The 18,038-nt window shown below is 36.2% G+C and overlaps 1 protein-coding gene across 1 annotated transcript; it reads right to left on the reverse strand.

Moving 5' to 3' along the window:
- Nucleotides 1-12,650: 12,650 nt before the first annotated feature.
- LOC135199218 (uncharacterized) lies at nucleotides 12,651-16,124 on the reverse strand. The gene is made up of 6 exons (XM_064227086.1): nucleotides 15,752-16,124; nucleotides 15,393-15,465; nucleotides 14,224-14,709; nucleotides 13,944-14,063; nucleotides 13,579-13,771; nucleotides 12,651-13,212 (listed from the first exon to the last, which is right to left on the reverse strand). Exons 1-6 carry the CDS (start codon nucleotides 16,022-16,024, stop codon nucleotides 13,101-13,103), a joined length of 1,257 nt encoding a protein of 418 aa, XP_064083156.1. The 5' UTR covers nucleotides 16,025-16,124; the 3' UTR covers nucleotides 12,651-13,100.
- Between the last annotated feature and the right edge of the window lie 1,914 nt (nucleotides 16,125-18,038).

Raw genomic sequence — 18,038 nt, forward strand, 5'->3', positions numbered from 1 at the left:
CTTCTGAAGTCCGAGTGACCTCGCCAATGGCGCGCAGAGCACTATAAGTACCCGAACGAGCCAGATTTAGGGGAAACTCTCTGACGTCACGCCGGAGCCAAATTGTTCCCTTCTCGGGCCCGAAACGTTTGCAGAAAAGTGCAGTGCACATAGGTGAGTAGGACCTACGAATCTCGTCTACGGCAAACATACCCGGGAAAATCCCTGCACATATCCTAGCCTGTGTGAGTAAATGCCAGTCTGTGTGCATTATGTGGATACCACCACCTTCTTCTTCTTTAGCTTCATCATCATCTTCTTCTTCTTCTTACATCAGAGAATCGCCTAGCATGAGTTATTCCGGGTTAGAATTGGGGAAATGCATCTTCTCTTACGTCAGGTTTCGTAATCGTCGAATCACGTTCAAAGAACACACAGAAAAAAAACATTCTGAAAATCGTGTTTTCCTGAGGGGGTCTCCTACCCTTCCTCTGCCCTTTGGATTTACAGGTAAACAAAAAATGTTCCCCTTGGGGAAAAAAAGTGTTACTCAGTACATAAAACAGTGTCTATTGAGCTTTTCTTTAAAATAGAAATCACTCTTTCTTTACTTTTGTATTCGTCAATTATTTTTTAAAAAATAATTAAGAGGTACCCTTTCTATACCATTAAGATTTGAGTAAAAATAAAAAATAAAATAAAGTGTTCCTCGGTACATAAAGCAATGTCTATTGAGCTTTTCTTTACAACAGAAATCACTCGTTACTTTTGTATTCGTCCATTACTAAAAAAAATTTAAAAAAACATTAAAAGGTACCCTTTCTCTAACATTAAGATTTGAGTGAAAAAAGACTCCCTGAAAAAAGTGTTACTCGGTAGATAGAACATTGTCGATCAAGTATTTGTTTAAAAAAACACGTCACAAAGCTTTTATATTTGTCATTTATGAAGGAAACTTGATTGTTTTCTTTGCAGCAAAGTTCGCATAGCTTACGAAAAAATGGTGCAACATGTTCAATAAGGATATATGGCGTTAAAATCTCTACGGGATTTACCCGTAATATTTCACATAAACATGATCCACAATTTTCAGGACAGAATACGTATTATTTTATATTTCGGTGAATGTAAGAAAAAAACCATTGACAGCTACTGCATATAAATACCTTCCGAAAAAACCAGATCTCGTAACAGGTGGTATTTTAAAGTAATAGAGTTATAAGCATGCAACGTATGTATGTGTGTATATATATTTACACACACACACACACACACATATATATATATATATATATATATATATATATATATATATATATATATATATATGTGTGTGTGTGTGTGTGTGTGTATAAATATATATATATATATATATATATATATATATATATATATATATATATATATATATATAAGCAGAAAATACCTAATACTTTTTTAATAAAGCAGAAAGTACCATCAACTGATTGACCAGCTGAAATTGCAGTCAGTCGCCATGATATTTTAAAGAGAAAAAAAAAAAATTAGATTCTAACACAGTTTTGAGAATCACAAACTCTCTCTCTCTCTCTCTCTCTCTCTCCCTCAGTCACATACTCAAGAAGATGGAAAGCTATTCATACTCATACGACATGGGGCGTAACTTAAAAAAGCAAAAAAAAAAACAAAAAAATACACTTACGTGAGGAGACAGATGTAGTATCGAGGTAACTCCCTTCCCCAAGCTGGACACAGATTAGGAAAATGCCCACCGGGAATCGTTAATGAGTCCTAAGTCAAAATAATTCCCCAGAGCTGAATTCCCCCCAAAAGTCATTGGACAGTCATCGAGCGACGTGTTAACTTGAGAATGAGGAGTTACTAAGAGAGGATGATGATAATAATAATAATAAGAAGAAGAAGAAGACGAAGATCCACCAGCTACCTTGCAGTAATAAGTGGTACGAGCACCAACCTGAAGGAGTGATAGAAAACGATCAGGGAAATAGTGGATAAGTATCAAGACCTGAAAATAGAAATAAGAAGGATATGGGATATGCCAGTGGAAATTGTACCCATAATCATAGGAGCACTAGGCACGATCCCAAGATCCCTAAGAAGGAATCTGGAAACACTAGAGGCTGAATTAACTCCAGGGCTCATGCAGAAGAGTGTGATCCTAGAAACGGCGCACATAGTAAGAAAAGTGATGGACTCCTAAGGAGGCAGGATGCAACCTGGAACTCCACACTCTAATACCACCCAGTCGAATGGGAGGACTGTGATAGACAAAAAAAGTTAATAATAATACACTGACCAACAAAAATAAAGGAGGAATAATTTCTTAAAAAGTAATCCAGGAAAGCAGGATTCCATCCTAGGACCCCTTCTAAGAACCTCTTACAAGGACTCCTTGCTAGGATTTGGGGGAAGCACCGTAGGACCCCTTGTAAGGATTCCTTCCGAGGACTCCCTACTGGAAGGACTCCTTCCTAGGATTTGAGGCCAGCACCGTGAGATAGGATGTAACACATTGGTGGGACAAACAAAACTCCTTTCGTGTCCTCCAGTGATGAGAATATCTACCAATGTTCCCACGGTCGTTTCCTGTATGTGGTATTTTCTAGGGTAAATTCCCCTAAATTGACTAAATGACTAAAAAAAAAAAAAGTCTTGAAAAGCCTAAAAATGTAACTACAAAAAGCTTAGAAGTCAATGAACTGCCTAGGAATTAAAATATTAAAAATCAATAAAAGAAAAAAATTGTTTACTCGAAAAGCCAACAAAAAATTGATACAAAAATAAAACAAATAAAAAATATTTTCTTACTAAAAAAAAATCAGCTAAAATTAAATTTAAAAAATAAATAAAAAATATTTTTCAAATTAAAGATCAACTAAGAATTTATTTATAAAATAAAAAATAAATAAAAAATATTTTTACTAAAAAAATCAATTAACAAATTCCAAAAAATTTAAAAAAATAAATAAATTATTATTTTCAAAACTCAAACCTTTAATCTAAAAAATAAAAAATGAACTAGACAAATTAAAAAATAAAAAAATAAAACCTCCAAAAAATAAACCTAAAAAATAAAAAAAACATTTTACTACAAAAATCAATTACAAATTCATTTAAAAAATAAATAAAATATTATTTTACAAAACATAAAAACATTTAATCTAAAAAATAAAAAATGAACTAGAATATAAAGTTAAAAACTAAAAAATAACTAAAAATACATTTTAAACCTAAAAAAAATTCAAAACTAAAAAAAACACATTTTGAACTAAAAATAAAATAAAATTCAAAAATAAAAAAACACATTTCAGAACTTAAATAATAAACTAAAAATATATTTTAAAAGTAAAAAATAGATCTAAAAACTAAAACTTGAACCAAAAGATACATTTTCAAACTAACAAATAAGATTAAAATCTATAAATTAAACTAATAAATAAATTTTAAAAACTAAAAATTAAATTTTAAAACTAAAAGATGATATAAAAATACATTTAAAAACTAAAGGATATACTAAAAAATTAAATTAAAAAACCGAAAAAATAATCTAAAAACTAAAAAAATAAAAATTACATTTAAAAACTAGAAAATAATCTATAAATAAGATTAAAAACTAAAAATTATACAAATAAATACATTTAAGAAATAAAATAAAATATTGAACACTAAAAGATAAAATAAAAAAAAAACTAAATTTAAAAAACCGGAAAATTATTTAATAACTAAAAAATTAAAAAGTATATTTAAAAACTAAAAAATAATCAATAAATAAACTCAAAAACTAAAAAAATAACAAAAAGTACATTTAAAAATAAAATGTAAATTCAAGAACCAAAGACAATATAACAAAACATTTGATTAAAAACTAAAAAATAACAAATAAAAAACTAAAGATTAACTAAATACTAGGAAAAAAATAAAAAAAACTTAATAAATAAATCAAAAATAAAAAAAATAGGAAATAAGAAACTTAATAAATGAAAATATTAAAAATAAACTAAACAATAAACTAAAAAGTTGAAAATTGAATTAAAACACTAAAAAATACATTTACACAGTAAAAAACTAAACTACAAAATAAGCTTTAAAAAATAATAAATAAAATCGAAACACTAAAAAAATATAGAAAAATTACTAATAACAAAAAAACAGAAAGACTGAAATATTAGACTTTTGTTTGTGTTGCTGGTTAAGTAATATAATTGCAGAGATGAACTGATAGTTCCTAACTGCTAATGATAATTTTAAAAATTATTATTATTATTATTATTATTATTATTATTATTATTATTATTATTATTATTATTATTATCATGGTTTAGTTTGCTTGATGTGTAGAATATTAAAACTATAGTGTTGATATATATATATATATATATATATATAATATATATATGTATTATATGTATGCGTATGTATATATAGTATGTATATATAGATATTATATATATATATATATATATAATATATATATATATATGTATATATGTTATATATATACACACACACACATATATATATATATATATATATATTATATATATATATATATATATATAATATTTTTTTACATGCACATAAATAGTTATATATATATATATATATATATATATATATATATATATATATATATATATATATATATATATTACATATACATAAAGTATAAAAGTGAATACAATTCATAAATAAAATGTAAAAAAAACATTTGACGATAATGAATGAACGAATGAATAAAAAACCACCTGACTTCATTCATCTCTCTCACGACCGAGAGGAAATCAAATTAGATAAGAGCTCTGAGACTGGACCTGTAGGTATCTATAACGTCATCTCTTAAACACACTAAACCCAACCTCTGACGAAGACTTTTTTTTAAATTGGGGGCGCCAGTTTGACCCCAGGCGAGGAGGTGAAGGTACTGTTTTTTTTTTTTTTTTTTTTTTTTTTTTTTTTTTTTTTTGCGTCGAAATTGTGGGTGATGGGTGTAATGGTTTTATATGTATATATATATATATATATATATATATATATATATTATATATATATATATATATATATATATATATATATATATAATCGAGTCTTATTGCCTGACCAGAATGAATTTTCTCAGTCCTCTGAAACGAAGAAGAAGAAGAAGAAGAAAGGCGGTTTGTTTACATTCATCGTCCTATCTGACCTCACCGGATTTGTGTTGTCATTATCTTCGACTGACGTCACTTCCGGCGGTTGGCACTGGATGTATGTGTGTGTGTGCTTTTGTTTATATTGGGTATGTATGAGAGAGAGAGAGAAAGAGAGAGTATTTTATTGAAAGAGAGAGAAAGAGAGAGTACTTTATTGAGAGAGAGAGAGAGAGAGACAAAGACTGAAAGACAGATCGAGAAAGAAAAAGATTCAGAGAGAGAGAGAGAAAGAAATAGAGAGAGTAATCAATAATGAGAGAGAGAGAGAGAGAGAGAGAGACAGAACAACAATAGGAGGAACCCAACTATTTGGAGACAAACGAATACCGAATATAAAAAAATGCAGTGTCACCTTTCTCACACCGAAGGTGTTATGTGGTTTTTCCCTGTGAATCTCTCTCTCTCTCTCTCTCTCAATAAAAAATAAAAATTTCATAAATAAAGGAATAAACTACACAATATCGTGTAACACTTTCAGCGCAAAACTTCGCCATCTCTCTCTCTCTCTCTCTCTCTCTCTCAACTACCGAATCCGACAATTCGACAATTCCCTAAGGTCGGGAAAGCAGGATTCCCTCTCAGGTACAACCCCGGGATAGCCAGCCAGAAGACGTTTTGTGTTTATGGCCCGAGAGAGAGAGAGAGAGAGAGAGAGAGAGAGAGAGAGAGAGAGAGAGTCAGTCCAAGCTAAAACGGCCCCTCTTCCTCTGTGCCAAAATAGAGAATAATAAAAAAATCAAATTTTTCTAACTATTTCCCAACTAAATTCCCAGCCACGACGGCGAAGCTTGAATTAACGAACTCTATTCTTATCTAAGTAAGTGTAGGCATACTTAAATAAGTGAATAAGTGCGTATTTACCACTTTAAATGAAACGTTTATTAATTACAATAGATTCGCCACAGCCTCGAACTCTGAAAACATTCGTTCCCAACGTAGTCATCGTCATGACTTGCAACAGCACATTCTTCACTCGCAAACCGACCTGCATTTTAAAAGGGCTTAAAAAATATGAGTGCATCGTTTTGTATCGCATTCCTCAAGAGCGAAAACCGATGAGTCACGAAGGAGAGATGAACGGACAGGTGCGTTATTCTCACAGAGAGAGAGAGAGAGAGAGAAAGCCATGCGTCTAAGTGGGATGGCGATGTATGATAATTAATCATTTTCACGTAGCTGCGGAACGAAAGTTACTCTAATTATTCTCAAGGGTTGACAGACACACAGAGAGAGAGAGAGAGAGAGAGAGAGAGAGGAGGGCGAATTATGAACATTTTCACGAAGCCTAGAGCTAAACGTTCTTACGGTTGCCAGATGTACGATGCCGTCCAACAACCTACAAAAAAAGCGGCTCCCGCCGAAAACGTCCGTGTTCAACATCACCTGAATAATAACGCATATCCTACGGTTTCTCAACGCCCTGAGATGAAATTAGAATAACTGTTCGCATAAACTCGGGAATGGTTCTCGGTATCCGCCTAATTTTTGGCTAGCAGTCGTAATTAACTCTTTCCGTATTATTTCCTTCTCTTTATATTTGTACTAAGTGCGATTTCGACTCAGCAAGATAGTCATGGAAAAATATTGTGCAATCATATGCCGTCTCGAAGTTCATATAAAGATAGATAGAAAAACATTGACATTTTCTCTTTGCTTACTTTATGAGACAACGATTACATAATGGAATTAAAAATGTTTAATTCCAGAAGGCAGTACCTTACTAGACAATAATTACATTATTAGGATAATAAAAATGATAACAAATGAAAAAATTGTGAAAAGTTATTTTACTACCCAATGATCGCACTATTGGAAAGAAATATACGGAGAAAAACACTTTATTAACCAATATTCACATCACTGAATCGAAGAAAACAAGTAAAAGGGTTCTGTCATGTAAACTACTCTGAACAGGAATGAATTTACTTCTTCTGAGGCAGAACAGATGTGTCTGTCTTGTAAGTCAGATTTATGGTCAATCTCATCTTCACACTACATAACAGTTCAACGAGTCAATAGTACTGACGAGGTTGTTTCAATATCAATGACGACCCTCAAACACTTGCTTTGAACCAGAAGAGAGCTACTGTTCAATTGCGTTTTCTTTATTTATCGTTTTCTTTCTGAGTATTTACGACGAACTTTAGTAAATGAAGTGAATCTCAATCGTATCGAATATTTACTATAACCTAATCAATTTATTGATTAGTTGGCAACTATTAACGGTACACATATCTTCGCGCTTGCTACGTTTATCGTACGAAATACGTCATCACTTTGGAATAATTTCTTTTAACGTAGTAAATCAATTACATTCAGACTAAAGCGAATTTAAAAGCTGAATTTTTTAAAATTTAAGTAAATTTCACAAGTTTCACTTAGGATTTCTTATAACCAACTTTCATTTTTCATCAAAATGCAGAATATGAAACATCTCATAGGACATAGAACGTTGGATATTCACTTATATTACACTTAACAATTATTTCTCAAAACTTATAAAGTGCCGTTATAGCTAAGAAAGGGTATACTAATTAAGTTTTAAGTTGCTTTCGACTACGAGAGAGAGAGAGAGAGAGAGAGAGAGAGAGAGAGAGAGAGAGAGAGAGATCTAAGGCGTAAAACAAAACAATATTTTTTCGAGTTCCCTTGTGGTTCGTGGGTCCCGAGTAAACACCTTTAGGAATTCCCACTACATTACTAAGGATGATTGGGCTTTCAACTAGGCAGTCAGAAGCTGCTGTTATCTGTACACATACATACATGTATGTGATACATACACACACACACACACACACACGCACACAAATATATATATATATATATATATATATATATATATATATATATATATATATATATATATATATATATATTATATATATATATATATATATATATATGTATAACAGATTTATTTTGCAGGTGAATTCACACTGCATACAAAGTCAGCAATTAGTTAAACTTAAATAAAGCTTTCTAAATGAATCATTCACTGTGAAAAAAGTCACATATTTGCAAAACATCCATCGATAAAGTTTAGGCCCGACCCCCACCCCCGCCCCCCAAAAAAATATATAATGACGGGGGTAGAAAAGTACCTTTAGGAACACCGCGGCATACCTGGTAATTCATTCGTAACCGTTCGTAAAATGCATTATGTAAAATGCTATTGATCTGAGCAACAGTTTGCTTTGTAAAACCGGTCACCCAGGTGACTGGGTATCCCCACTTAGCGAACTTCGACAGAGAGAGAGAGAGAGAGAGAGAGAGCCAGGCATGTGATCAACTTTTCCTATTTCTTCTCAAGGTCACACACTCCGTCCTCGCGTACGCCGCTAACTGGAACCCTCTGGATGTTTGGGGAGTGTGGGAGGGGACCCCGGTGACAAGAGAATGAAGAGATTCACGTCTTGATCCAGCTCGAGCTCAGGCCGTTGCTCTCTCTCTCTCTCTCTCTCTCTCTCTCGTCCCATCGGGTGTTAACGTAAACATTACGCATTGTATTGGCCGGTTTATAAATCTTATCTATTGGCTCAAAGTCCGGATTACAAGGAGAACTTTGATCGACCAAACGTCCTCAGCTAGTACCTGTTTACATTATCAAAGACTCTAGAAGAATCGACTTTTTTTTTCTTCATTGCAATCACATGAAGCAACACTCCTTCCTTTTACGGGACGAGAGCCCAGCTTTGCTGGGTTTTCCAAGTGGAGGCCTCTGGTATGTAACAGGGACGTTCGTCCCAAACACGTTGGCAAGTTCATTTTATGCAATTATTATCCAACAGGTTGAGCCTCTATTACGGCAACGTGGTTGAAAGAAGAAGAAGAGGAAGAAGAAGAAGTTCGGGAATACCGACTCGAGTCCCAAAACACGAACAGACGAACGTGAGACGAGAAGGTGCTACTTACCTCTGCTTCTTTCCAGAGGTCCTTGGGTCGTTTCTTCGGCTCCAAAATGCACCGAAATGCCCCACAGCCTCGCTCCGTTCTCGTCTAGGCCGACCCAGAAACCTGAAAGTAGAAGAGGAATGTCTCTTATAAGCCAGAATTCCAGTGAGGTAATCATACGTCTTATGAGTATCAACAACTTTCACTCGGGTGAAACGCGGGCACGCTCTCTCTCTCTCTCTCTCTCTCTCTCTCTCTCTCTCTCTCTCTCTCTCTCTCGCTAAGTCCTCTTTTTACCCATGATCAAGGAAATCCCAAGGAATCTCTAATGAGGGAGGTGAGAGGTTAACTATGTGGTTAGATTTATCCTCGACATTTGACGCTGGATCCGAAGTCAATCACTAATGAAAATTAATGTTATTCATCTGTGTTTTCTTCTTTGAATAGAAACGCACACATACACTATATCTATCTATCTATCTATTATCTATCTACCTATATATATATAACTAAAGGTTTTTGCCACGAATGAAAAAATGAAAAGCGAATTAGCCAAGCCCTTTCGGTCTAGTGCGACCCTTTACTCAGGCACAACTGATCTTACAGAGGAAAAACATAGTCAAAGTAGGCTTAATATCCAAATTGACATTACAAGATTAGCAATAAGGTCGATTTCACTCTACAGAAACGAGGAAACGTCTGAGGGCAGGATAAGCGAGTTTTAGGCAGCCACACCTAGGAGGAGCACACACATGATAACAGATAATTCATCCAGAAAACAATACATTTTGAAAAAACAAGGAGGCATATACGAATTACTACCAGGAAATTTACAAAATTGTTCCCAAAATATGAGTGAAAAGACGAAAATAGGATATGAATATATCGAGCAAGAGAGAGAGAGAGATAATAACTATATACAAGTGGGACTAATTAATTAGTAGTTCATTTATATATATATATATATATACATATGTATGTTTATATATATATTATATATATATTATATATATATAATATAGATATATATACATAAAGATATATGCCACGAAGGAAAAATAAACGAAGGAGGATCCTTCGTGGCATATATCTTTATTTATGGATTTATCACGTTCCTAACTTTCGTGATTCAGTTATACATATATATATATATATATTATATATATATATATATATATATATATATATATATATATATATATATATATGTGTGTGTGTGTGTGTACATACACCAAGGAGATGCATCATTGTCTCATCAAAAACAAGACAACTTCTTACTGGCTAGTGATGACCTAGGTCAAGCTGTGGGTATTTCCAGACACCCATCTCTCTATGTGAGTCAGGTTTTTGTGACAGACAGAGACAGAGAGAGAGAGAGAGGCGGGGGAGTTTCACCTTGGCCACCACTCAAATGTGGAATAGCCAGTCAACTGCATTTGTTTTCTGATCTCCAGATGTTTTAATGAAAAGTAATTTCACTCCTGCTCCCTTCTATTGACATCTGAATTTCAGGAGTGCTGGTTTTATTTTCCATTCCCTCATATTTGTTTAGTGGTAACTTTTCTTATATCTTGTCCCTCTCTGCAGGCAACAAATAACTAACTTTATTAGCAGACTCTGACTCGTTAACAAACAGCTAACTTTATTAGCAAACTCCGACCCGTTTCAATATGGTTGATAAACCCAAGTTTGGCTGTCAGGTTCGGCAGCAAAAACAACTTCGGTCTTTTTATTCTTACGTATTGATCAGTCCTTCATACGTTCTACCCTGGCGTCTGCACGCTCCAACTTTCTTCCTACTGCCTAACCTAACCTAACCTAAAATAACCTGCTTCCAAATACCTGTACAAATCAACAACCCTCTTGTTTAACAATACATATAACTCTTCCTCACTCAGTCTTTCTCGTTATTATCCTTATATATAATTACAATCACTTTCAACCTATTTCAATAGATCCTGCAGCTTCTCGTCACTGTACCCAAATGAGTATTGTATCCTTCCACACCAGACCAGCAACCCACCAGTTAGATAGCCATCAGGAGCAGAAAGATTTTCTCCCCTGTGGAGTCGAACTCTGATGGTCTCATCTGTCTGGTAATGAAAGGTAACTGGTCATGAAGCTTCACTGATTAGCCTAAATACTACATTCATTTACTTCATTCCTTTACATTTTCAGCTAAAGGTGTCACACCAGGTACCATGACACTTCCCAAATTAGTAGGAGACCCCACAGAGGACAATCATCTTGGCTTGAATGAACACTTCTCGCGATTATTCAAGGAATTGGTTACTACACAAACTAAATTGTCAACTAAGATATTGAGAAGCTCCACGACACAGCACAATCACTGAATTCGTCTTAGAAGTATCTGTATGTTCGTGGTAACTAAGGAATCAGAAATATTTGGCCCTATACGTCATCAGATGCTATCTGAATTTTCTTTCGCTCTCTCTTTAAATCTTCAGCTGAAAACTCTTATGGACAGAGTCAAACAACTATAATTAACCCAAGAGAGCTCCATGGGCAATCAGCCGACAGAGAAAGAGAGAAAGACAAATCAATCAATATGAGGGAACAGAAAATAAAAGTGATACACCTGAAGTTCAGGAGACATCAGCTTCTGAGAGCAGGAATGAATTTGTTCCTCGTTTAAACATCTGGGGGATTAAATTATTCCACAATTGCACTTAGGCAAACTGTTTCCACATTTCAGTGGTGACAAAGATAACATTCCTTTGGCAAACTGGGTGTAACATTAAACCTGATGCTAGAAAATAACCATCAGAGTACATTTGCAACACCCATCATAAGCTCACACTGTACTTGGAAATGTATTAGCAAATGACAGCTCGACTAGTAGTAGTATTAATCAAGATTCTCTTTTCAAACGGCTCCTCTTGTTCAATCCAATCCTCCTTTGCCTGTGCTTGTTTAAGGAGGGATTCTTTATCCAGAATATTTTGCCAACTTTGTACCGACACTCCTCTTTCTTCCAGTTTGCACTTGAAGTAGAATGATAGTGTACGACGTAGCTTTAGAGAATGAAGGAAGAACTTCATTCTCAGAATATCTTTCAAACGGGGATAAGGTTTGAAAATTAAATATAGCAATTAAAAATACAGTTTATTTATTAGCATTAAGACATCAACAAAAATCAATAAAATCATATCACAGAAATTGGGCGCCTCAAATAATTATTGAGCTTAACTGTGAGTACAAGCGTGTACAAAAGTAAGGTACTAAATTACAAACACACACACACACACACACACACACACACATATATATATATATATATATATATATATATATATATATATATATATATATATATATATATATATTATATATATATATATATATATATATATATATATATATATATATATATATATCTTCTTCCCATCATTATCCCTACACTAAGGGGTTGGTTGCCTGATGCGCCTTTCCTTACAACATCAGACATGGTTTATTATTTGGCAAAGGGGTTTTTACGACTGCATGCCCTTGCTGTCATCAACCACAGTTATTGGTGGTGGGCCTCGCCTTTGACTAAATAGTCCACCTCTGCAAGGCAGCAGTTTTCCACAGTCACTGGTGGTGGGTCTAGCGTTTTACTAAAAAAGTAAGACTGCAAGGCAGCAGCTGTCCTTTTAGTCGCCTTTTATGACACACAGGACCTACGGTGGTAGTATTCTTACAACCCCACCACAGGGTTATATATATATATATATATATATATATATATATATATATATATATATATATATATATATATATATATATATATATTGTGAAGTTTTTTCAACACAGGTAAAGGTCTCCATCGAAGTAACAAGGCAATGGCCCCTGCCTAATTCACACCTCAAGCCTAAAATCAACACTGGACTCCCAGCTTCAGACGGCTCCAGAATGCTTCTGGTAACCCATCCATGCACTATCCCCACTCAACAATGAACTCGGGTAAGACTCGCAGGACTACTTCTGCTGCTGCTGCTGCTGGTGGTGCTTCACCTCGACTTTCCGGCACTCTCTGGTCTACTCCGCTTTCCTCTGAATACAGGCGAGGTACCTCAGGGCTTTGGGTCCGCACTTGTACACATAGTGTCTCTCGGATACAGCGGTCAGGGCTCCTGTGCTGTAGTGGTACCTGGATCAGATAAGCAGCTGTCAGTTTCCGTGGATTTTTTACTATGCGACCACCCACCGCAGTTGACTAACAACTAGGTATATTGATCCCTCTCCGTGGGACTAATGCAAGTCTACAATTCTTCTTTCTCTCTCTCTTTATATATATATATATATATATATATATATATATATATATATATATATATATATTTATATACTATATATATAGATAGATATATATATATATGCATATATTTCAGAGAGAGAGAGAGAAAGAGAGAAAAAGTGAGAGAGAGAGAGAGAGAGAGAGAGAGAGAGAGAGAGAGAGAGAGAACGAACTAATCACAACAAACGAAACAAAATCCTCCAAACTGAGAAAGGTCACCTGAGTCCCCTGGCGAAGTTGTTGGCAGAGAGGCTGGGTTTGTTGGCCCTGGCACCCCACAGGTGGGCAATGACCCCGGGCTGGGTCAAGATGAAGGTGCCGCTGGCTGCGTCGTCCCATCCGATCAATTCCGGGTTGGTCATTGGGTCGACCAAGAGTCGCATCAGAAACTCCCAAATCTTGGGGCCTCTTTCTGCATCGGGAAATAAGAGGTTTTTTGAATGAGTGTCCACTTGTTTCTTGGTTAGTCTGTTGATAAGTGACTACCTTCCGTAATAATAATAATAATAATAATAATAATAATAATAATAATAATAATAATAATAATAATAATAATAATAATGGAGTAAACTGAGAAACAATACCTCCTTTCCTCGAGGTCGTCTTCACTTTCTGAGTCACGGCGCAGCTCGCCTTTTCTCTCGGCCCTTGCCTCCATAGATAACTCTCCTTGTTGCCGTAAACTTCCAGGAATATCAACGGTTCTGGAAGTGACGGAAATTATCAGTATTCTATGGGGATAAGTGACGCTTTCGTCAGTGATTATCATCATCAATTTAAAGATCACATCTAGAATCATTTCGGATCTGTCTGTCTGTATTTCCTGTGTGAGTCTCTTGAGGTTATTTACAAGTGACCACTTACCTTCCACTTCCTTTCCATTCCAGTAAAGTTCTTCTTCTTCTTCCTCCTCCTCCTCCTCCTCCTCCTCCTCCTCCTCCTCCCCCTCTTCCTTCTCTTCCTCCCCCCTTCCGTCAGCAGCGTTGCCTCCTTCCACTCCCTTGGGAGAGGGGTAATCACCTAATCCTTCAGCTACTTCTTCGGTGGAGGAGTAGACAAATGGCTCTTCGAGTGAGCCGAGTAAATCCAAGGTCGGGTCGCCCCATCTTCCTCCTGGTGGGATGTACCGGTCGAGGTCCTGGAATTCTTCCTGGGTCAGGTCCCAGCTGCTGTTGTCCAGGGCAAAGAGCGAAGAAGAAGAAGAAGAAGAAGAAGAAGAAGAAGAAGAAGGCGTGGGAGAAGCAAAACGAAGTGGTGGGGGCGCAGAGAAGAAGGTCCCATCCTGCGATCTGACGACGACGTGTGGGGACGAGTTCAGTTCAGGAGCCAAGTCTTGCAAATCTTCAGCCTCTGTTGAGAAATGACCCACGGATATCTTAGGAGCTGATGAGGTTGTTTTAAAACATGCCAACATCATTGGATATAGACATAAGCACGTAAACATATTATATAACAAAAAAGCATTCCCAAACACACACAGAGAGAGAGAGAGAGAGAGAGAGAGAGAGAGAGAGAGAGAGAGAGAGTCTATAGTTGTGAAATCTGGCGTGACAAGTCCGCAAGCTTTCGCGAGATCTTTAAAAACACGACACTCGTGCCGGGTTAAAAAGTGACTTGGAAATTTAAACAATCGTATTTTTAATCTCTCCTAGTTTGGGAAATGTAAACGAACATCCTTTGGATGAATAAAACCTTTCCTTCACCCCCTTCCCCCAATGAAAAAATAAAAATCAAGACACATCACACCCCCCCCCCACCCCACCCCCCCGAGAAACATGAAAAAAATATGGTCGAAGTAAAACTGCTATTCCTTATATATAAGGAATGGTAACTAATTTTCATATCAATATTATCTCTACTTCAAAACTGGAATGGACCAAAAAGTGAACTGTGAGGAACACGCAGGAAAGGGTGAAATTCCAAAATTTCAAAACGAAACCGTTTGTAGTACTCGTGATCATCATCACTTCTTATAAAGATCTTGAGGGGGAACACAGAAGAAGGAATGGTGTTCTGAAGTCTCTTGAATCTACCTTTGAATTTTTTAACGGGTGTGTGTGACTCTCCAGCTCCTCTCACTCCGCCTTCCGACCATTCGTGGCTGTCCTGAAATGGAAGATTTGATTGGGTGAGTGACCTGGCGACGCGCTGGTATTTTGTAGCTATTTCTCATCTCAGCTGTTTCAATGTGCTTCATCTTGAGAGAGAGAGAGAGAGAGAGAGAGAGAGAGAGAGAGAGAGAGAGAGAACATATATCACCATCTACCTGACCTTCCCTTTCATTGGAGAGAGAGAGAGAGTACAGATATCCCACCTGGCTTTCCCATTCATTGGTGGGTGAAAGAGAGAGAGAGAGAGAGAGAGAGAGAGAGAGAGTGTATATACAACCCACCTGGCCATTCCATTCATGGGTGAGCGAAAGCAAGAAAGAGTCATCACAATCAGCCTGCTGATGCTGACCTTGAAGACTGATCGACTGCTCGAATCTCGCCAGGTACGTGTCGTACAGAACGTCGAAGTCGGAGCAGCCTCCTTGGAGCCTCTCGTCGCTCCTGAAGGAGGCCTCGAGTCCCGTGAAGTCCTCCGGGAAAAAGTCGCCGTCGCAGGGGGCCGGGGTCCTCGCGCCGTCTTCGTGGAACTGGATCTGGGGCAAGCAGCGACTCATCTTTTGTTTACCATCCGATCTTTCTTCTTCTTGGAAGTCTCTGATAGGAAAGCTGGACTCCGAAAGTTTATAAAATAATCCCAAAGCTCCTCACCGAGTTCACTGTCGAGAATGACGGAGTCTGCACGGTTTCTCCTCCTTATATGCTGTGTGAACCGAAGATTCTATTCTCTCTCTCTGTTCTTCTTCTTCTTCCTCAAACGTTTTTTTCCTCAGCCGATGGATTTTCCAAGTTTTAGCTCCTACTCCTCCCACCGCCACCTCCCCCCACCTCACTAAAACGTCTGGCGTCGGCATGCTGTTTACGGGCGCCCCGAATTCCGCGGGACGAGACAGGCAGGGAAATCCAGAAAGGTATGCACTCTCATGCGCGCGTGCGACTGCGCGCGAGCGTAACGATAATAACATAAACCAAAACATAAAGGGTGGGAAGACGGTTCACGTGTATATGGCGTTCCGTATAGATGACGTGGTGGAGTACCGACGCTGAGATTCTGGAATCTCCAGTGTTTTTTTTTATTTTCTTTCTTTCTTTCTTGACCCCAGCTGACACTCGTACCACAGAACGACCTGTACTGTTCTTCCAGTTGTAGTCAGCGCTACACCGTTTGGCTAGGGTGTTTACATACATACACATACACACACACACACGTACTGTGTGTGTGTGTGTGTGTGTTTGTGCGTAATTGATAGAATGGGGAAACAAAAATAAAAATCACCATTTGCCTCACACATGGAATCATCCATTCCCCCCTCCTCCCCTCCCAAACTAGTAGTCACCTAACCCCTAACCAACAACCCCACCCCCCAACAAAACCTCCACCTCATTGGCCCAAATTCAGGAGTCTAAACCTTGGGTTTTCCAGGCTGTAGCCACCTTTGTTTGCTTTTTTTTTTTTTTTTTTTTTTTTTTTTTTTTTTTTTTAAGAGAGACTTATCTCATGCAAATATTAAGTTCATACAGCTAATGGAGAAATGTTAAGTAACTTATATTACTTAATTTCAAAGATGTCCCATTGATTAATTGATATTCATAAGTATAAATATGGAGACTGAGTATTTTTGCAACAATCAAAACATGATTTTATCCCATGATTACCTTATATGTTTGTTAATGTTAGATAAAGACACAACATATCCAGAGCAAAGAATACATATTATATACTTTTATATATTCCGCAAAGTACTAAAGTTATAGTTACCAAGCACTAATATTTTTCTACCAAATTATTGCTTTGTATGTTAATTTTTTTTTTTTTTTTTGTTACCAAACACTATTTTTTCTTTAACAAATTATGCTTTGGATGTTAAATTTTATCTATTTATTTTTTACTTTTTTTCAGTTACCAAACACTAATATCTTTTTTATACCAAATTATTGGTTTCGATGTTAAATATTATTTATTTGTTTTATTATTTTTTTTAACATTTCCCAGCTCTGCAATGCAGTCGTTCGAAGACTTCCTGGAGCGAGGTGGTAAAAAATTTCATGCCTATTTCTTTTTTTTTTCTTTTTCTTCTTTTTTTACTTTCTAGTTTTCTATAAAAGGAAACTACTGACATGGCTATTTGTCTGTCCTCCACTCATCACACATAACAAATTGCAGCCCTGTAGCCACAGCAGTTTTTATTTTATTTAAAGTTAAGTTAGCCATGATCGTGCGTCTGGCACAAGTATGGGTGCTGACCGCATAGGCCACCACCGGGCCTTGGCTGAGAGTTTCGTACAGAATTATTAGTTTTTCTTTAAATCTTCAGACAGCGACTTAGGCCACTTAGCTGAGAGAGAGAGAGAGAGAGAGAGAGAGAGAGAGACCTTACAGACCTTACATCTTGTTCGGGTTGCCCCAGGTCCCTAAGTATGAGGCGCCTCTAATGTCTACCAGAGAGTTGTTAATGCATCTTCCGGTATATCTTGCATCTTCCAATCTTGGATGGTCTGGGATGCAGCTTAGATAATTGTCGAGCTTATACTTAAACACATCTACGCTCACTCTGATATATTCCTCAGATG

This window comes from Macrobrachium nipponense, chromosome 25 (assembly GCF_015104395.2).
Source record: "Macrobrachium nipponense isolate FS-2020 chromosome 25, ASM1510439v2, whole genome shotgun sequence".
In the NCBI taxonomy this organism is placed as follows: domain Eukaryota; kingdom Metazoa; phylum Arthropoda; class Malacostraca; order Decapoda; family Palaemonidae; genus Macrobrachium; species Macrobrachium nipponense.